A 21,827-nucleotide genomic window follows, 5' to 3' on the forward strand; every position below is an offset into this window, starting at 1 on the left:
ACAAAACACAAAAGGTAACGACCGGATCGTCCACTGTATCTGAGAGGTTATGTGCACACGTTATGTAAAATTTCTGCACCATTTCTGCATATCTTGGCAGGAAAAATTAAGCTGCAAAAACACACAGTGAATTGACATGCTGCAGATAATTTTCTGCACCAAATCTGTAAGTCAAAAATAAGCAATGTGTGCATGACACTTCAGGTTTCTCATTCACTTTCCTGGCATCAGGTTTTGCCACAATTTTCGCAGAAAAACCGTGACAAACGCACCAAATCTGCAATCTTTTTTTCAGCGTTTTTCACCCATTGAAAGCAATGGGTGGTGCAAAAAGCGCTGAAAAAAATGCAGGTGTCAATTTTTGGTGCGAAAACATGATGGCGTAGGACCAGTTTTTCTTTTCTTTTTTTACGCGCTAAACTTTATCAGCATGAACACGAGACAGACGTACCATGACAAACACAACAAAAACTAAGCAAAACTTGCTTTTTTGAATCAAGTTTCTTACTGCCAAAAGAGCAGGTTTGCCTGTAGAGAAAAAGGCATCAAACACAACGCATGAACATAGCCTAAGAGTTGCGTTTTTTCAGCGTGAATTTAGATTGTGAGCCCCATCGGGGACAGTGATGATAATGTATGCAAACTGTAAAGCGCTGCGTAATATGTTAGCGCTGTATAAAACAAGAAAAGAAAGCGTGTGCTGCCTACAAGGAATGTGCTGCTGAGGATGATATTCTGTGCTGTTTCACAGGGACGTTTACAGGACTGACTCTTCACGGAAGGCACGAGGCAGGCGGCCTAAACGAAACTACCAGCACAGCCGGAGCCGCTCACCTCATTCATCCCAGTCAAGTAATCAGTCCTCCCAGCGGCTGACCAGCCAAGCTTCTAGGCCTGCAAGATCACCTAGCGGCATTGGCTCGCGGAGTAGATCGTCTAGTAGTGATTCGCTCAGCAGCAGCACTACCAGTAGTGACAGGTAGGTTTCGCCTCAGCTTTGCTTTGGTTATGTTATGGGGATTCATCTTGTCACTTTATTTGTATTAGTGAAACTTTGAAGACAACTTAAACGCAAAGTTAGTAAATATCCATACATTATTATAAATCTAAAATTAAATTGTTTCTTACAGTGATTTAAATTTTTTTGCTTTGCCGTTACAAAAACAAAAAAACAAACGCACTAAAGGTGACAACTGGATCATACAATGTATCTTTTGTTTGTGTTTTTTTAAGCGTATGCTTACAGGGAATGCGTTGCTGAGGATGATGATCTGTGCTATTTCTCCATCGCTTCATTGGGGGACACAGGAACCATGGGGTGTATGCTGCTGCCACTAGGAGGCTGACACTATGCACATAAAGTTAGCTCCTCCTCCGCAGTATACACCCCACCGGCTGGCGTTCAATTACTCAGTTTAGCTTAGTGTCAGTAGGAGGTGGACACGGGTCTTTCATTAGACCCTTATCTACCTCAGTGTGCGTCGTTCCTTTTCAGGTTTTCCGGAGGAATACAGAGTGAATAGTCACTACTGTACTCCCACAAAGAGACTGAGTACGGCGTGTACTGCCACCCCGTATCCTCATACGTCTACATGGCAGGATCAAGAGCCTAACACGGATGCGTGTCCAGGCGACCCAGACTGATCTTAGCCCGTCTCCTCCCCACTCGCCCACCAGAGCCTGTCGGTCAAGGGAGACACGGACGTCCGAGAGCAGAGCTATTCATATGGACGTCTGGATTCTTCCAGGATAGAGGTAACCCATTGCTTTCTCAGGTACCTCTTTAGGACAAGACTACGGAGGGTAAGTATTTCCCTCCCCAACTCCTCTGACTGGGTCCTTCTTAGTTCCCCCTGGGCGGTGGAGTTGTCCCTGCAGGCTCCAAAGGAGTGCAGGAAACAGGCATAGGGGCTTCTGTGCGGCGCCTACTCTTTCGGAGTCGGGCTAGGGCTTACCGCTGCGGTTTTGCGTCTCATGTCAGGCCTCCGCGCCGACCCACTCTTCTCCGGCGGCCGCCGGCTCTAATCCAGGCCCCGGCTTCTATTTGGGCCTTGTCCTGACACGCGGCCACGCCCCTTTCTTCGGGCGGGTTTTTTCCCGCCCGTCCTGCGCCGCCCACCGCTCCATTCAGGGACAGGAGCCGGCGCTTGCTCCCGTCCACTCCTAATCCTTCTATGGCTCTGTGGCACCGCCATCTTGGTACCCCCTGGAAGAGCGGTCGCTCCGCCCCCCTCTTCCCAGACCCACAGTGAGCTAATGACCGCCCACTGCTCAAGGAAGGAGCGTTTTTCCTGAGGCCGCTGCAATTTTACCTCAGCCTGTGAGCCGGTTGCCGTTTTGCCCTGCCTGCAGGACTCTCAGACCCAAGCAAGCTACGCAGCCCCATAGCTGGAAGTCGCTTCAGGACACCGGTTCCGTGAGTAGCTCTGCTGACTGACACCCTCCTCGGCTCTGTGTCCCCTAACCGTCTGGCACTGTTTGTGGTTAGCTCACCATTTCTAATTCTAAACCTCTTCGCTCTCGCCCTCCTGCCACCTCCTCTTCCTCTGCGATGGTCAGTCACTTTGCTTGTTCTTCTTGTAATCGCAAATTTCCATCAGGTCAGTCCTCTCCCCTCTGTCAGAACTGCAGCAACCCCATTGAACCCACCGCCCAGGAGCCCCCGGTTGTCCCAAGTGAGAGTGAGGTCCCTTTCCCTGGGTGGGCTTCATCTCTGTCACAATCTGTGGCAGACCTCACCAGGGTGTCTCAGTCCCTGGTGTCGGTACTCGATAAGTTGCCCCTGCAGGCTCCCGCAGGACCTAGCAGGTCACAAGATGCTCCGTCTGAGCCTGCCAATAATAGCCGAAAAAGATCCAAACAGAAGCATCGGTCCGGTTCCTCTTCCCGTTCCGTCTTGCCCCATAGTCCAATCCAGCGGCCCTCTTCCCGATCATCCTCTCCTGAGCCAGGCGAGGCTTTTTCGGATGCGTCCTCTGAGGATGCTTTGGAGCTGGACTCAGACCAAATCGCTGACATGAGGGATATGGTCCAGAGTCTCATTGGAGAGATCAACCAGACTTTCAATATCAAGGATTCGTCCGCGGAACCCGCAGATCAGGGGGTTTCGTTCAGACGGTCTAAACCTCCTTCCAAGGTCTTCGCTCCTCATTCAGAATTCCAGAAACTCCTGACCAGGGAAAGATAAAAATCCAATCAGGCGTTTTCAAAGAGGAAAACGCCTTGGCGTGTTATATCCTTTCTCTCCGGACCTCACCACAGACTGGTCAACTTCTCCTTCCGTGGATCCGCCGTTTTCCAGGCTATCTCACAACACGGTCCTTCCTTACTGGTGGAGCATCCTTGGGAAATCCTAATGACAGGATCATAGAATCCCTTGCGAAATCGGCTTTCGAAGCGGCGGCAGCTGCTCTAAGCCCCTCTTTTGCTTCTACTTGGGTTTCAAAGGCCATTGCCAATTGGGCTAAGGATCTCCGTCAGGGCATACTGGCCGGAGCTCAGCCAGAGCAGCTGGCGGATCTCGCCGACCAGATTTCTCACGCAGGCGAATATTTGGTCTCGGCCTCCCTAGATGCCGCGTCTTGCGCAGCCCAGGCATCTAGCAACGTGGTGGCAATTCGGCGCACGGTTTGGCTCAAGGCATGGCAGGCGGACTTGTCATCCAAAAAGTCCCTCACCAGCCTACCTTTTCAGGGATCGCGTCTCTTTGGTGACAGGCTGGACCAGATTATTAAGGACGCCACTGGGGGCACAAGCTCCCTTCTTCCCCAGTCCAAACCTCGTCGGCCTCCTCCGAAACGTTAGTTTCGGGCCTTTCGGTCTTTTCATCGCTTCACAACATTAGACGCGCCTTCCCAACAGCAGAGACAACAAGTGCGCCAAGATAGGAAGAGAGTTTCCTTTAAGCCCACTCCTTCCTGGCGCTCCCATGCCTCCCAAGGTAGATCCACCAGGTCCAGACCTGGAAGATCGTCCTCTGCATGACTATCATCAGAATCCCAGCGCATCCCTCAGGCTGGGCGGCCGCCTTCTTGCCTTCAGGGATATTTGGCTCACCTTGGTGGAAGACGCCTGGGTCAGGGAAGTTGTATCCTCGGGATACAAGATAGAATTTTTCGCGTCCGCGGGATCGTTTCTTCGAATCCCGTCCCCTGAAGGACCCCACCTTGGTTCCAGGTTTCTTCACAGCCATCGCCTCTCTCCTCAGTTTTGGGGTGATTGTTCCCGTACCAGAAGGAGAACGCTTCACAGGTTTCTACTCCAACCTGTTTGTAGTGCCGAAAAAAGGCGGTATGGTTCGGCCCATTCTGGATCTAAAATTACTGAACAAAAGGGTCCGTCTGTGACATTTCAGGATGGAGTCCCTTCGTTCAGTAATTGCCTCCATGGAGGCACAGGAATTTCTGTGCTCCATAGACATTAGGACGCCTATCTACATGTCCCCATTTTCCCGGGACATCAGAGATTCCTGCACTTCGCGATTCAGCAGCAGCATTTCCAGTTTGTCGCCCTACCTTTTGGTCTCGCCACCGCTCCCAGGGTTTTTACAAAAATCATGGCAGCGTTGATGGCCATCTTGAGGATCAGGGGGCTCGTACTCTTTCCGTACCTCGATGACATTCTCATCAAAGCTCCGTCCTTTCCCCAGGCTCAAGAAAGCCTGAACATCGTTCGCGACACCCTTTCTCGATTCGGGTGGATCATCAACAGGAAAAAGTCCTGCCTGGTCCCAACACAACGCCTTGTGTTCCTAGGCTTACTTTTCGACACCCGTCAGGCAAGAGTCTTCCTTCCCAAGGAGAAGAGAGTAACTCTTCGGCGGAGATTCGCTTGCTTCAGGGCCCGCGGCTCATTTCTCTCCGATCAGCCATGTGGGTTCTAGGGAGAATTGTGGCAACGTCGGAAGCAATTCCCTTCACCCAATTTCATTCAAGACCACTTCAGCAGGCCATTCTGTCGCAGTGCAACAGATCTGTCTTCTCCCTGGATCGCCCAATTCGACTCTCCTTTCAAGTCAAGCTGTCCCTCAATTGGTGGCTAACATCACCTCTCATTTCCCAGGGCCGGTTCTTCCTTCCGGTACATTGGCAAGTGGTGACGACGGACGCCAGCCTTCTCAGCTGGGGCGCGGTGTTTCGCCATCTGACCGTCCAGGGTCGTTGGTCGACGCAGGAGGCCGCTCTCCCGATCAACGTCCTAGAGATACGGGCAATTTTTCTGTCCCTACTTCATTGGGACAAACTGCTCAAGGGTCTGCCAGTTCGGATTCAAACAGACAATGCTACAGCGGTGGCATACGTCAACCACCAGGGAGTCCCTTGGCGTTAGCCGAGGTGGCCAAAATCCTTCACTGGGCAGAGAGGTCAGTTCCAGCAATATCCGCGGTACATATTCCCAGTGTGGAAAACGGGGCCGCCGACTTTCTCAGTCGCGAGGGTCTCGCGGCAGGGGAATGGTCCCTGCATCAGGAGGTCTTCCATCAGATTTGTCTTCGATGGGGGACCCCGGACGTGGACCTTATGGCATCCCGTCTGAACAGGAAGGTTACACGGTTCGTGTCCAGGGCCCGCGATCCCCTCGCGGTGGGCGCCGATGCTCTCACCATTCCTTGGTCACAGTTCTCGCTTCCCTATCTGTTCCCTCCTCTTCCTCTTCTCCCCAAACTGTTGAAGATCAAGGCAGAAGGGGTGCCATTCATCCTAATTGCGCCCGATTGGCCCAGATGGTCTTGGTTCGCGGACATCGTCAACCTTCTCGCGGATGCTCCCTGGAGTCTTCCAGACAGACCAGATCTGCTGTCTCGGGGTCCGATTTGCCACCCCAATTCTCAGTCGCTCAAATTGACGGCGTGGCCGTTGATACCTCAGTTCTGAAGGGGTCAGGCTTTTCAGATCGGGTTATTCACACCATGATCCGGGCTAGGATGCCATCGTCTTCCAGGATATACTATCGCACATGGAAGGCCTATTTCGGTTGGTGCGAGTCCAATCAGATTCCGCCTATGTCCTTTTCGCTTGCTTTGGTTCTGGCATTTCTCCAGGCGGGTCTGGACACTGGTCTTGCCCTTAGCTCTCTAAAGGGTCAAGTTTCGGCACTTTCCATTCTTTTCCAGAAGACGTTGTCCTCTCGCCCGCAGGTCAGAACTTTTCTGCAGGGGGCAGCTCATGCAACACCGCCGTATCGAGCTCCCGTGGACCCCTGGAATCTCAATCTTGTCCTATAGGCCCTACAAAGTCCCCCCTTTGAGCCTCTCAGGGAAGTTTCTCTATCCTTTCTTTCCTGGAAAGTGGATTTCTCGTGGCCATTACTTCCATCCTTCGCGTCTCGGAATTGTTCGGCCCTTTCTTGTCGACCCCCTTTCTTGGTAATTCACCAGGATAAGGTGGTACTGCGGCCTCCGCCTTCCTTCCTACCCAAGGTGGTTCCTACTTTCCACCTTAATTAAGACATCGTTCTACCTTTGTCCGGATCCAATTCATCCCCGGGAACGCTCTTTGAACAAGTTAGACCTGGTCAGGGCGACGAAGGTCTATTTGGCTAGAACGGAGGCGTTCCAGAAGATGGACTCCCTTTTTGTCATCCCACATGGTGCACGAAAGGGCTTGCCGGCCTTCAAGGCGACTGTTGCTCGCTGGATTAAATCGGCAATCTTGGAGGCTTACCGGGTCAAGAACAGAGTGCCCCCTCCTGGGGTTAAGGCTCACTCCACCCGGGGAGTGGGTGCTTCCTGGGCGGTGCACCACAGGGCTTCCGCGCTGCAGCTTTGTAAGGCTGCAACCTGGTCTTCGGTCCACACGTTTGCAAAGTTTTACAGGGTCCACACCTACGCTTCGGCAGACGCCAGCCTAGGAAGAAGGATCTTGCAGGCAGCGGTGGTGAGTCCGCTGGCCTGATGGAAGTTTGCTTTTCCCTCCTCAGGGACTGCTTTGGGACGTCCCCATGGTTCCTGTGTCCCCCAATGAAGCGATGGAGAAAACAGGATTTTGGTTGCTTACCGTAAAATCTGTTTCTCTGAGCCTTCATTGGGGGACGCAGCACCCTCCCATGTTCACAACTTCTGTTTTCTGTATTATAGTTACAGTTAAGTTGTCAGTTTGTTCTCTATTCTATTGCTTCTCCTACTGCTTTCTCACTAACGGAGTAATTGAACGCCAGCCGGTGGGGTGTATACTACGGAGGAGGAGCTAACTTTTTATGTGCATAGCGTCAGCCTCCTAGTGGCAGCAGCATACACACCATGGTTCCTGTGTCCCCCAATGAAGGCTCCGAGAAACAGATTTTACGGTAAGCAACCAAAACCCTGTTTTCCTGATCGTTCTGTGGAAGTGTGGTGTTCATCTGTCTAGACTATCAAATGACTGCTGATCATCTTCCATAACTATTATATTTGCGGTCGTATGCAGGGCTTTTGTCAGCACAGAATGACTGGTCAAGCCAAGTCCAAGCACTCGGGGCATCATGGCGACCATTCATTTAGCTGCACCTTCCCACCTGCTTGTTTTCCATCTACCCTCGTCCTCTGCTTTATAGAGCCAGAGCTGTCGATCAAAGAGTAGAGGACATAGAGATGGATGGATAACCAGCAGGTGGAGAGGTGCACCTAAATCTTTGGCAATGCCATGATGCTCCGAGCGCTTGTGCTTGGTTTCAACATTCATTCTGTGCAAATGTCCTTGGTTGGATGCCGTTGGTCACTTTGCACCATTCATGGCTTTGCTGTAAGTTCATCTTGTATATGCCGTGATTGTGAGCAACAAAGTTTAATATTTTTAATATCTTGCGTTGCATGTGTTTCCTTTGAGACCTATTAATGGGTTTTCCCAGGAAATATGTGGATATTCATTTTTTTTTTTTCTTGCCGTCTGTTTTCATTTTGTGAATTATTGCTATTATTTGATTTAGCGGTTTGATTTGCCCCCATAGATAGATCAATACGGGAGGGGTCTTATTCCTATCTATTGTAGGCAGAAAGGATTTCTCGTGTTAGGCCATGTGCACACACTGCGGTTTTTGCTGCGGATCCGCTGCAGTTTTGGCCGCAGCAGAACTGCAGACAGTGTACAGTAGCATGTTATCCTATGTGATTTACAGTCTGCTGTGCACATGCTGCTGATTTTTAACTGCGGACAAGCTGCGTTTTTTGAATCCGCAGAAAGAAATGACATGTCACTACTTTTCTGCGGATTCTGCTGCGGTTTACCATCTCCTCCATTGTAGAGGTGATAAACCGCAGGCCAATCCGCAGGTAAAACCGCAGGTCATTTTACCTGCGGTTTTACCTGCGGTTCCGCAGATAAAAATCCGCAGACCAATCCGCAGCGTGTGCACTTAGCCTAAGTCTACTATGTTTGATCCTTCTCCCCATCTGTCAGTAGGAAACGCTGATGAACTTTTGTTCAGCTTTTATTAGTCAGGTGGAATAGTATGCTTTTGCTCAAATCTTGTGTTCAGCGTCTACAAGGGGGTTTTGAGCTTTGCTGTATCACATATAGAAGACCTTTTTATTTCAACCCACCATGCTTTTTTGATTGTAAATTAAGACCAAATGCAGATGTCTATATCATGGACCTAGTACCGACTGTGACTTTAGGACTGACTGCGAGTCTCCTGACCCGGGCTATACAGCCTAATATATCAGCATCTCCACAGCTCATTCTCAGATTGTGATCTACCGGCACCTGGACTTAGGCCTCATTCTGGTCATTACTTAAAATATTGTTAGTCCTAAAAATAAGAATGGCACTTCAAAACGATAATAACTACAAGGAGTCCTACCACAATTAAGCAGCAGACAACATGAAGAGAACCATAAATTTCAGAATAAAAGATAAACTTTTATTGATAAATACTTAAAAATATAGGTACAAGACAATATTTGCTGGAAATACCCAGTAGAGGGCACCAGACCATAAGCCTATGTCTGTGATGGCGAACCTTTCTGAGACAGAGTGCCCAAACTGCAACCTAAAACCCAATAATTTATGATGAAGTGCCAACACGTGCCAAATGCCCCATCATCCCCTTCATTTAGAAATGCCCCATCATGATCCCCTTCATGTAGAAATGCCCCATCATGATCACCTTCATGCAGAAAAATGCCCCATCATGATCCCCCTCATGCTGGAATAAGCCCTATCATGACCCCCTTCATGTAGGAATATGCCCCATCATGATCCCCTTCATGCAGAAATATGCCCCATCATGATCCCCTTCATGCAGAAATATGCCCCATCATGATCCCCTTCATGGAGAAATATGCCCCATCATGATCCTCTTCATGCTGGAATATGCCCCATCATGATCCCCTTCATGCTGGAATATGCCCCATCATGATCCCCTTCATGCAGGAATATGCCCCATCATGATCCCCTTCATGCAGAAATATGCCCCATCATGATCCCCTTCATGCAGAAATATGCCCCATCATGATCCCCTTCATGGAGAAATATGCCCCATCATGATCCCCTTCATGGAGAAATATGCCCCATCATGATCCCCTTCATGGAGAAATATGCCCCATCATGATCCCCTTCATGCAGAAATATGCCCCATCATGATCCCCTTCATGGAGAAATATGCCCCATCATGATCCCCTTCATGGAGAAATATGCCCCATCATGATCCCCTTGATGCAGAAATATGCCCCATCATGATCCTCTTCACGCAGAAGTATGCCCCATCATGATCCCCTTGTAGAAATTGCCCATTCCACCACCTCCATTTCATCCTCCCCATCATTACCCTCTCCCCATCACTCCCATCATTGTCCCTCTCCCCATCACGTCATCACTGGCCCTCACCACACACAGGGCCACACTCATGACACACACACACCAGCGGCCACACAGAGAGAGACACACACACACACACACACACACACAGACACACACACACCAGCGGCCACACACAGACACACACATACCAGCGGCCACACACACACCAGTGGCCACACTCACCTCTCCGCGGTCTCCGCGCATCGGCAGCGTCCTTCCTGTCACTTCCTCTCACACATTGAGAGGCATGGCCACAGCTGGATGACATCATCATTCAGCTCTGCGGCCGCGTCGCTCAATGTGTGTGAGGAAACTGCAACTCTGTCTGAACAGTGAAGCGAGGACTTGGCCGCGTGCAAGCTGAGAGGGCTCTGCGTGCCCTGTCATAGGTTCGCCATCACTGGCCTAAGTTATAAAATTCCAGGAAAAGAAGATTATTTACTAAAAAAAAAATAAAAAAATATACATATTTTGCATAGCCAGAAAATAGTCCCCTGTTGGAGGAAAAGTTGCAAAATCTCGAAGAGAGGTTAGCTACGTTGAAAATCATTAAGGAAGGTGAAGAGTTATTGGACAGAGCAGAATTATCTCTTCATGTTACAGAAAGAGAAGAAATTCGAAGTGCACCTGAAGAAACAGAGGAATGGAGACATGTGACCCAGAGAAGCAGGAGGATCAGGAGGCAGTCAGCACCCATACTTCTCAGGAACCAGTACCAGGCTCTCACGCAGGAAAACGATGAAGAAATACATCATGATAAGACTTTGCCATCAAACCGCAACCTTGTACGCCTTCAGAGTCCTGGATGGAGAAAGAAAAATGTTGTGAAGAAGAAACGGAGAGTGGTGGTCATGGGGGATTCCCTGTTGAGAGGAACAGAGGCCGCTATCTGCAGACCGGATATAACTTCAAGAGAAATGTGCTGTCTTCCAGGTGCAAGAATTAAAGATGTGTCTGACAGGATATCAGGACTCTTCAGACCTACAGATGAATACCCATTCCTTCTACTACATGTGGGGACAAATGACACCGCAAGAAATGACCTGGAAACCATCTGCAGAGACTTTGAAGACTTAGGCAAGAAAGTGAAAGAACTGGGAGCGCAGGTGGTCTTCTCTTCCATCCTCCCAGTGGATGGCCATGGAACAAGGAGGTGGAATAAGATTCTGCAGGTGAACAACTGGCTACGTCGATGGTGCCGTCAGCAAAGATTTGGATTTCTGGATCACGGAGTGAATTACTTATACGATGGACTACTTGCTAGAGATGGGGTGCACCTTACGAAGACTGGAAAGCATGTATTTGGAAGTCGCCTTGCTACACTTGTAAGGAGAGCTTTAAACTAGAACAACATGTGAAGGGAAGCAAAAGACCAGAAAAAGCCATACACCTGACAAATGCTATTGAGAGCTCTGCTATTAGAAGTGGAAAGGAAGAACAAAGACAAAAGAATCTAATTAATAAAAATATTGGAGAAAGAGAAACCTATCACAAACTAAAATGTTTCTATACTAATGCACAAAGCATGGGCAACAAACAAGGAGAACTGGAACTACTAACACAGGAAAAGAAATATGATGTCATTGGAATCACTGAAACTTGGTGGGACGCTACACATGATTGGAATACAAGACTAGAAGGATACAACTTATTTGCAAGAAACAGACTTGAGAAACGAGGAGGAGGTGTCGCATTGTATGTTAGAAACGCGTATATCTGCACAGAGATTGAAGCTTCAGAGACTGGGAGTTCTGTGGAAACTGTTTGGGTAAGAATACAAGGACAGAAGAATGGAAAGGACACCATTGTAGGCATTTACTACAGGCCGCCTGTGCAAGCTGAAGATATGGATGAACTCTTTATGCATCAAATGGCCAAGTTCTCCAAAAAATATGACATAGTTGTCATGGGAGATTTAAACTATCCAGACATTTGTTGGGAATCTCTCTCAGGCAAAACTAACAGGTCAAGGAAATTCTTATCCTCTCTTGCTGAGAACTTTATCTTCCAAAAGGTAGGGGAGAAAACAAGGGGAACTGCTACCTTGGATCTAATCCTTATAAACAGGGAGGAAATGGTTGAGGAGGTAAAAGTGGCTGGGACCCTAGGAGGTAGAGACCATGCTATTTTAGAATTTTGGATAACTAGAGGCGGAAGACCTGTGAAGACTCAGACGTCAAGGTTAGATTTCAGAAAGGCAGATTTTAAGGGATTCAGAAAGAGAATTGGAGGGATCCAATGGCTGGATATCCTTAAAAACAAAAATGTCCAGGAAGGATGGGAAATCTTGAAAAATGAAATTCTCAAAGCACAGTTGTTAACAATTCCGAAAAGAGGGAAGAATAGGAAGCATTTAAGGAAACCAGGATGGATGAACACAGAACTTAAGCACATGCTAAAAAGGAAGAAAAAAATGTTTATAAAATGGAAAGAGGGAGGCATATCTAAAGAAGAATATAATGCTGTATGCAGAACCTGCAGGGCACAAATCAGATTTTCTAAAGCTGAAAATGAATTGAGGCTTGCAAGAGATGTCAAAAGCAATAATAAAGGATTTTGGGGATATGTCAAAAGTAAAAGAAAAGTCAAAGATGCTATAGGATTTTTACAGGATGAAAATGATGAAATGGTAAGACAGGATGCTGAGAAGGCTGAACTTTTAAATTCCTATTTTGCATCTGTTTTCTCTCAGAAAGGAAATGTAACATCAACTGTTCTTCACTGTCCTATTAAGGGAATAGAAGAATCCAGGATATCTATAAACAGAAAGATAGTGAGGAAACACTTAGCTAGCCTAAATGAATTCAAGTCTCCAGGTCCAGATGAATTACACCCCAGAGTACTGAAGGAGATAGCAGAAGAAATTTTTGAACCCCTCTCCATAATCTTTGAAAATTCTTGGAGAACAGGAGAAGTGCCAGAAGACTGGAGAAGAGCAAATGTTGTTCCTATCTTCAAAAAGGGGAAGAGGGCGGACCCAGGCAACTATAGGCCGGTGAGTCTGACTTCTATACCAGGAAAGATCTTTGAACAAATTATTAAACAACATGTATGTCAGTACCTGGATAAGAATGAAGTGATTAAACAGAGTCAGCATGGGTTTGTAACTAATAAGTCATGTCAGACTAACTTAATTTCCTTCTATGACGGTATCACTGATTGGGTGGATCAAGGAAATGCTGTAGATATAGTATATCTTGACTTCAGCAAAGCATTTGACAAAGTCTCTCATACAATCCTTATTGAAAAAATGACTAAGTATGGAATGGACAAGGCAACTGTTAGGTGGATTCATAACTGGCTTAGTGATCGGACCCAAAGAGTGGTCGTAAATGGCTGCACATCCAGTTGGAAGAATGTCTCAAGTAGGGTACCACAGGGCTCTGTCCTGGGCCCTGTATTGTTCAACATCTTTATCAACGATTTAGATGAAGGAATTGAGGGTAAACTGATTAAATTTGCTGATGACACAAAGCTAGGAGGGATAGCTAATACTAGAGAAGAGAGAGAGAGGATTCAAAAAGATATAAATAAACTGGAGAAGTGGGCAGCAACTAACAGAATGGTTTTTAACAGGGAGAAATGCAAAGTACTACATCTGGGCAATAAAAATGAAAAAAGCATATACAGAATGGGAGGAATAGGGCTAAGTGATAGCACATGTGAAAAAGACTTGGGTATACTAATAGATCACAGACTGAATATGAGTCAACAGTGTGATGCAGCAGCAAAAAAGGCAAATGCAATTCTAGGATGTATTAACAGAAGCATACAGTCTAGATCACGTGAAGTCATTATTTCCCTCTACTCCTCTTTGGTCAGACCTCATCTGGAATATTGTGTCCAGTTTTGGGCACCACATTTTAAAAAAGACATCAACAAACTGGAGCAAGTTCAGAAAAGAGCGACCAGAATGGTGACCGGTCTGCAAACCCTGTCTTATGAGGAAAGGTTGCAGGATTTGGGAATGTTTAGTTTGCAAAAGAGAAGACTGAGAGGAGACTTAATAGCTGTCTACAAATATCTAAAGGGCTGTCACATTGTAGAAGGATCAACTTTATTCTCATTTGCACAAGGAAAGACTAGAAGCAATGGGATGAAACTGAATGGGAGGAGACACAGATTAGATATTAGAAAAAACTTTTTGACAGTTAGTGATCAATGAGTGGAACAGGCTGCCACGAGAAGTGGTGAGTTCTCCTTCAATGGAAGTCTTCAAACAGAGGCTGGACAGACATCTGACTGGGATGATTTAGCGAAACCTGCTTTGAGCAGGGGGTTGGACCAGATGGCCCAGGAGGTCCCTTCCAACTCTACAATTCTATGATTCTAGTCAGTACAATATTTATACAACAAGATGGCAGTACTTATAAATGATGGAATCTCCAGCGCTGGACTTCAGTTAAAAATACATCATTTATTGTAAATTCTTAAAATAGAACAGAAAAAAGTATGGATAAGGACATACAGGCAGATGGGGTCTCTGGTGGTCTCCAACCAACGCGTTTCGACCTAGAGGGTCTTACTCATGGTTCACACTAGACCAATACTGACGACTACAAATAGTACGAAAACTAGTAAATCACAGGTGTTGGACAAAAGAATTAATGAAAATAGGGAGTATCCCTACCAGTTAACTCTTGCAAACACTCAGCCTAATGTGGAGCTGAAACAAAAACTTGTCAGAAAAACAGGAAAAAAAAAAAAAAAAAATCTAATAAAAAGATATCATAAGAATATAATAACAATCACAAAAAATATCAGAATAACCAGAATTGAATAGGACTAAGTAGAATGTAAATATACAGAAGAAAATATCAATCTAATTGCAATATTAAATCAAGTCGTTTGTTCAGACCTAATGGTACTCTTGTATTTAATTTAAAAATCCAAAAGGATTCACGATTTAATAATTTTCTCCTGAAATCACCTCCCCTAGTAGATCTATAGACTTTCTCTATTGCTATAATTTTGAGACTATCAGTTTTACCTCCATGAACAGTTTTACAATGATAAGAAACTGCTGAAATATTATAATTACTACTAGTAGCTTCTGACAAGTGTTTCCTAATTCTCTTTTTAAGAGGTCCTATTGTACAGCCTACATATTGTAGGTTACAAAAAACGCATTCAATAACATATATTACTCCTTCTGAATTACAATTTATGTGAGACTGAATAGGGTATGATATGCCAGTAACACTAGAAGTGAATCTGCTGGTTTTAACCACATAATTGCAGACTTTACAGGGATGATGTCCACATTTGGAAAAGCCTTTATATGACAACCAAGTATTATTTTTAGTTCTCCTATTGCTGATAAAAAGACTGGGGGATAAGATATCGCTCAAAGCAGGAGCTTTCCTGGCTATGTATCGTATCTGGGTATTGTCCAGAATTTGACCAAGTTTATTATCATTGTGTAAAATAGGTAAATATTTTTTCACAATGTCCTTTATCTTATTGAATTGTGGACTGTACATGGTAGAAAAACTAACTATAGGACGGTCATGATTATTGCAGGGGGCCCGTGTGCGATTCTTTTTCTTGTTGGCAATAATTCCAGTGTGTACAAGGCTCAAAGGAGATTCATTCCGCAGGGTGTGTCTATCGATCCTGCTGACAATATTATCAGCTTTCCTTAGCATCCAATTAGCATATCCTCTGTCCTTAAGTCTAGAGAGGGTTTTGTTTGATTCTTTAGCAAATGTTATAGGTGAACTGCAATTTCTTTTTAACCTAATTAATTCTCCCACTGGAATGTTTTTAACCACGTGCTTGGGGTGACAAGAATAAGCTTGTAAAATTGAATTTGTATCTGTGGGTTTTCTGAAAGGAAAAACGCAGACCTTTTGGTTGTCAGGATTCACAGACAAAGTCACATCCAGATAACTGATAGAAAAATCCGACACTGTAAATGTAAATGAAAGATTAAAATCATTCATATTAATATAGCTAATGAAATCACTAATCCCTGAGATGTCTCCCTTCCAAATCAAAATCAGGTCATCTATAAAGCGACCAGATAGTTGTATATTTTGTGAAAAGGGATTATTGTTACATAAGATATATTTCTCTTCCCAAACAGCTACTGTAATATTAGCTAAAGCTGGGGAACATTTACCCCCCATACTTACTCCTTGTTTTTGTAAGAAAAAAATTCCATCAAATGAAAAATAATTATGTGAGAGAAGAAAGGAAACTGCATCCACAATGAAGGATTGAATTTCTATCACATATGTGCTATATTTGTCCAAAAAGAATGTGAGACTAGAAATAATCACATTGTGTGGTATGGACGGGAATAAACCCACCACATCACAAGTAATCCATGAATATTCTGGTGACCAATGATAATCATCCAAGGCAGAGATTAACATTTTAGTGTCTCTGATATATCCTGGAAGATCAATGACCAAAGGTTGTAGGTAATGATCAACCCACTCTGCCAATTTCTCTGAAAAAGACCCTATCCCCGAAATTATAGTTCTAAAGGGGGGGGGGGGGGAACAAATCCTTGTGGATTTTAGGAAACGCATGATAAATGGGAATCACAGGGTTCTTGATATTAACATAATCATAAATTTTCTGTGTTATGGCCCCTGTGACTAAACCATCGTTTAATAATTTTGACAAATCACACTGAAATTTAGACGTGGGATCACTAGAAATCTTGGAATAGGTAGCAGAATCATTCAAAATGCGCAGATTTTCTGAATAATACAGACCAGCATTAAGCACTACTACTCCACCCCCTTTATCTGCCTGTCTCACCAGAATGTCAGCATTATCTTTTAACTCTTTCATAGCTGCTCTCTCTTGTGCTGTTAAATTGTCATATGTCATTTCTGTTATTTTATCAAGCTCCACTAAATCTTTCTCTATTAGTTCTTGGAATATATCTAGAATAGCAGGTCTGGACTGAACTGGATAAAACCCTGGATTGGGCATTTTAAAGAGATCATTTAAAGTCCTATTTTTTGGTAAGGAATGTGATTGTAAGTCTCTAAGAGTGGAATAGCCTATAAGATCTTTAAAAGAAAAATTTCCATAGGGAAAAATTAACTCAGGAATATTTGTAGATCCAGACAGTGACAAGGTCTCTGAAGAGGTGGACTGGTAGTCAAAATGACATTTCAAAGTTAAATTTCTGGCAAACTTATTCACATCTAGAAGAGTCTGATAAATATCAAATTTGTTGACTGGACTAAATCCCAAGCCTTTGCTCAAGAGAGTCATATGAGCTTCTGATAGGATATAGCTTGAAAGATTTATTACAGGGCATGTTGATATCTCCTCCTGTTTCTGAAGTGGTAGTTTCTTTTTATGTTTCCTCCCCGCTCTTCTCCGTCGTTTTTTGATCTCCTTACGATAATTCCATCACTACGGATATCCTCAGAATGATTAGTGTTGAAGGAAGCATCTAAGAACTCTTCTGACGTATTCAGATTAGAACTGGAAGACACTGTTGAATCATGAGACCTGGTGAAGCTGACCCTGCGATCTCTATGGTGAAAGCCTGAAAAACCATGCTGATATCGTTTTTTACCTTCTTGAAAAGGACGGCTTTTCTTCCAGGAATAGACCTGGTTCAATTCAAAGTCGCGTTTGTCTCTTGTGAATTTACTGCGTTTTATATCTGCAATATATTCTTCCAGTTTGGAAAGATTTTTTTCCATTCTTGAATTAAATTTGTCAAAGTCTTTCACATTATTGTGTTTGTTCAGAGAAGTCTGCATCTTAGTGATCTCTTCTTTAACACAAGTCATCTCCAGTTCCTCATATTTAATAATCAACTCCATTAATTTGAAAGAACTTTGTGTAAGAATCTGCTCCCACTCTAATCTGAAAGTGTCTGAGTAGATGAAGGTAGGTCTTTTATTCAGTCTCAATCCCCTAGGGATAAGTTTTTTCGTCAGATAAGATTTTAGAGAGGTCATGTCCCACCATAATCTGGTTTCCTTATTTTTCCGATTTTCCAGTTTATTAAAAAGGTTTTCTAAAGACTCTACCTGAGAGACCCCACTGCTCACATTAGTAACATCATCTGTAGAGTCAAAAATGGCTGCAAAGATATGCTGCCTATTTCTGTCCAAATCCATGTCCATAGAATTAGTGTTTACAAGCGTCCACAACAATTATAGAGTAAGGGAGCAGGACTAGATCGATAGACACACCCTGCTGAATGAATCTCCTTTGAGCCTTGTACACACTGGAGTTACTGCTAACAAGAAAAAGAATCGCACACGGGCCTCCTGCAATAATCATGACCGTCCTATAGTTAGTTTTTCTACCATGTACAGTCCACAATTCAATAAGATAAAGGACATTGTCAAATAATATTTACCTATTTTACACAATGATAATAAACTTGGTCAAATTCTGGACAGTACCCAGATACGATACATAGCCAGGAAAGCTCCTGCTTTGAGCGATATCTTATCCCCCAGTCTTTTTATCAGCAATAGGAGAACTAAAAATAATACTTGGTTGTCATATAAAGGCTTTTCCAAATGTGGACATCATCCCTGTAAAGTCTGCAATTATGTGGTTAAAACCAGCAGATTCACTTCTAGTGTTACTGGCATATCATACCCTATTCAGTCTCACATAAATTGTAATTCAGAAGGAGTAATATATGTTATTGAATGCGTTTTTTGTAACCTACAATATGTAGGCTGTACAATAGGACCTCTTAAAAAGAGAATTAGGAAACACTTGTCAGAAGCTACTAGTAGTAATTATAATATTTCAGCAGTTTCTTATCATTGTAAAACTGTTCATGGAGGTAAAACTGATAGTCTCAAAATTATAGCAATAGAGAAAGTCAATAGATCTACTAGGGGAGGTGATTTCAGGAGAAAATTATTAAATCGTGAATCCTTTTGGATTTTTAAATTAAATACAAGAGTACCATTAGGTCTGAACAAACGACTTGATTTAATATTGCAATTAGATTGATATTTTCTTCTGTATATTTACATTCTACTTAGTCCTATTCAATTCTGGTTATTCTGATATTTTTTGTGATTGTTATTATATTCTTATGATATCTTTTTATTAGATTTTTTTTTTTTTTTTTTTTTTTTTCCTGTTTTTCTGACAAGTTTTTGTTTCAGCTCCACATTAGGCTGAGTGTTTGCAAGAGTTAACTGGTAGGGATACTCCCTATTTTCATTAATTCTTTTGTCCAACACCTGTGATTTACTAGTTTTCGTACTATTTGTAGTCGTCAGTATTGGTCTAGTGTGAACCATGAGTAAGACCCTCTAGGTCGAAACGCGTTGGTTGGAGACCACCAGAGACCCCATCTGCCTGTATGTCCTTATCCATACTTTTTTCTGTTCTATTTTAAGAATTTACAATAAATGATGTATTTTTAACTGAAGTCCAGCGCTGGAGATTCCATCCTTTATTTTGCTTCAGTCAACACCCCTGATCAAGGTGACTCCGTGCGCAGGAGGATTATGGATCGCAACCGAGACTGGTGAGCTGACCTCCCTTCATTTTCCCTATCCTTCTATAATAGTACTTATAAATGTAACCAAATCTAACAAAAAATGCTTATAAGTGTAATGGCAATCCATAAAATTACCCAAAGGAATCAGAAAGAGGGAAGCCTTGGTACTTTTAATAAGGCTGGTAGTCCTAGGTAAAGAGTAAGGTCACATGCAAATCCTATCAAAATTCTTTTTCTGGATTCAATTATGAGCAAATAAGGCTCTGGTCTTTCATAAAATGTTGGCAGAACACCCGCAGCACTGGAGACACCCACAGCGGCGCACCGCACATCCGAACATCCCCCTCATCCCAGCCTGCGGCAACTCTCCACTCCTTCCTCCTCCAGCAGCGACCCTGGGACCCTGCTCCACAGTGGCTGGTAAGGTATATCTGCATTATAAGACGCACCCCCATTTTCTTCCAAATTTGTTTTGGAAAAAGTACGTCTTCTAATCCAAAAAATACGGTACATCCTTCCCATGAATATTTCTCCATTGGTGAAGTCATTAGTTCTCTTCTGATCTGCCAAAGATATCTAATGTGGATTCTTCCCTTTTAATTATCTTTCACAACCTTTTCTTGTATGTAGAGTTCACAAGATAACTGTGCTTAAGAGGTTAAGAGGATGTGCCTATGAAATATATATATATATATATATATATATATATATGTATATATATATATATATATATATGTATGTGTATATATATATATATATATATATATATAAAAATAGCTGAAGAGCCCGGCGCTGCCCGGGCATAGTAACGAACTGTGGTTAGTTATAGCAAATTATAATTATCCTCCATCCCATAGTCCCGTGCCCATATACCCGTCATACATATCCGCCATCCCATAGTCCCGTGCCCATATACCCATCTCACATCCTCCATCCCATAGTCCCGTGCCCATATACCCGTCATACATATCCTCCATCCCATAGTCCAGTGCCCATATACCCATCACACATCCTCCATCCCATAGTCAACCATTATTATATCATAATGAGCGGCGGGGCTTGCAACCTATGATGACGACAGAGTCGCCATGGCAACCATTATGACATCATAATGAGGGGCGGGGCTTGATATACACACATTTTTTCCCCATTATGTAGATAGGGGCAAAATTGTTTGGTAAATTGGATCGCGCGGGGTTAAAATTTCGCCTCACAACATAGCCTAGGACACTCTCGGGGTCCAGACATGTGACTGTGCCAAATTTTGTGGCTGTAGCTGCGACGGTGCGGATGCCAATCCCGGACATACATACATACATACATACATACATACATACATACATACATACATACATACATACATACACTTGAGCTTTATATATTAGATATATACATACAGCTCAAAAAAATAAAGGCAACACTAAAATACCACATCCTAGATATCTCTGAATGAAATATCCCAGTTGCAAATTTTTATTCACTGCATAGTGGAATGTGTTCAGAATAATAAAACAACAATTATCAATGTAAATCAAAATGAATAACCCATGGAGGGGTCTGGATTTGGAATGATACTCAAAATCAAAGTGGAAAATCAAATTACAGGCTGATCCAACTTCAGTGGAAATGCCTCATGACAAAAGATGCTCAGTATTGTGTGCGTGTGGCCTCCATGTGCCTGTATGACCTCCCTACTGTACAACACCTGGGCATGCTCCTGATGAGGCGGCGGATGGTCTCCTGAGGGATCTCCTCCCAGACCTGGACTAAAGCATCCGCCATCCCCTGGACATTCTGTGGTGCAACGTCATGTTGGTGGATGGTGCGAGACATGCTGTCCCAGATGTGTTCAATCGGATTCAGGTCTGGGGAACAGTCGGGCCAGTCCATAGCTTCAATACCTTCATCTTGCAGGAACTGCTGACACACTCCAGCAACATGAGGTCTGGTATTGTCCTGCATTAGGAAGAACCCAGGGCCAACCGCAAAAGCATATGGTCTCACAAGGGGTCTAAGGATCTCATCTCGGTACCTAATGGCAGTCTGGCTACCTCTGGCAAGCACATGGAGGGCTGTGCAGCCGTCCAAATAAATGCCACCCCACACCATTACTGACCCACTGCCAAACCGGTCATGCTGAAGGATGTTGCAGGCAGCAGATCGCTCTCCACAGCGTCTTTAGACTGTCACGTCTGTCACATGTGCTCAGTGTGAACCTGCTTTCATCTGTGAAGAGCACAGGGCGCCAGTGATGAATTTGCCAAACCTGGTGTTCTGTGGCAAATGCCAAGCGTCCTGCACGGTGTTGGGTTGTGAGCACAACCCCCATCTGTGGACGCCGGGCCCTCAGACCATCCTCATGAAGTCGGTTTCTAACCGTTTGTGCAGACACATGCACATTTGTGGCCTGCTGGAGGTCATTTTGCAGGGCTCTGGCAGTGTTCCTCCTGTTCCTCCTTGCACAAAGGCAGAGGTAGCAGTCCTGCTGCTGTGTTGTTGCCCTCCTACGGGCCCCTCCACATCTCCTGGTGTACTGGCCTGTCTCCTGGTAGCGCCTCCAGCCTCTGGACACTACGCTGACAGACACAGCAAAC

At 44.5% G+C, this 21,827-nt stretch overlaps 1 protein-coding gene across 3 annotated transcripts in view; it reads left to right on the forward strand.

Annotated features, from left to right (window-relative positions):
• LOC141085107 (msx2-interacting protein-like) overlaps positions 1 to 21,827 on the forward strand; it is a 127,050-nt gene that overhangs the window by 53,785 nt on the left and 51,438 nt on the right. For all 3 annotated transcript variants that reach the window (XM_073570213.1, XM_073570212.1, XM_073570211.1), the window contains one exon: positions 752 to 979. In XM_073570213.1, the coding sequence (XP_073426314.1) occupies positions 752 to 979 (228 nt within the window). The remainder of the gene's footprint in view (positions 1 to 751; positions 980 to 21,827) is intronic.

This window comes from Dendrobates tinctorius, unplaced genomic scaffold, assembly GCF_039654945.1.
Source record: "Dendrobates tinctorius isolate UK_male_01 unplaced genomic scaffold, ASM3965494v1 ptg000028l, whole genome shotgun sequence".
NCBI classification, from domain to species: Eukaryota; Metazoa; Chordata; class Amphibia; order Anura; family Dendrobatidae; genus Dendrobates; species Dendrobates tinctorius.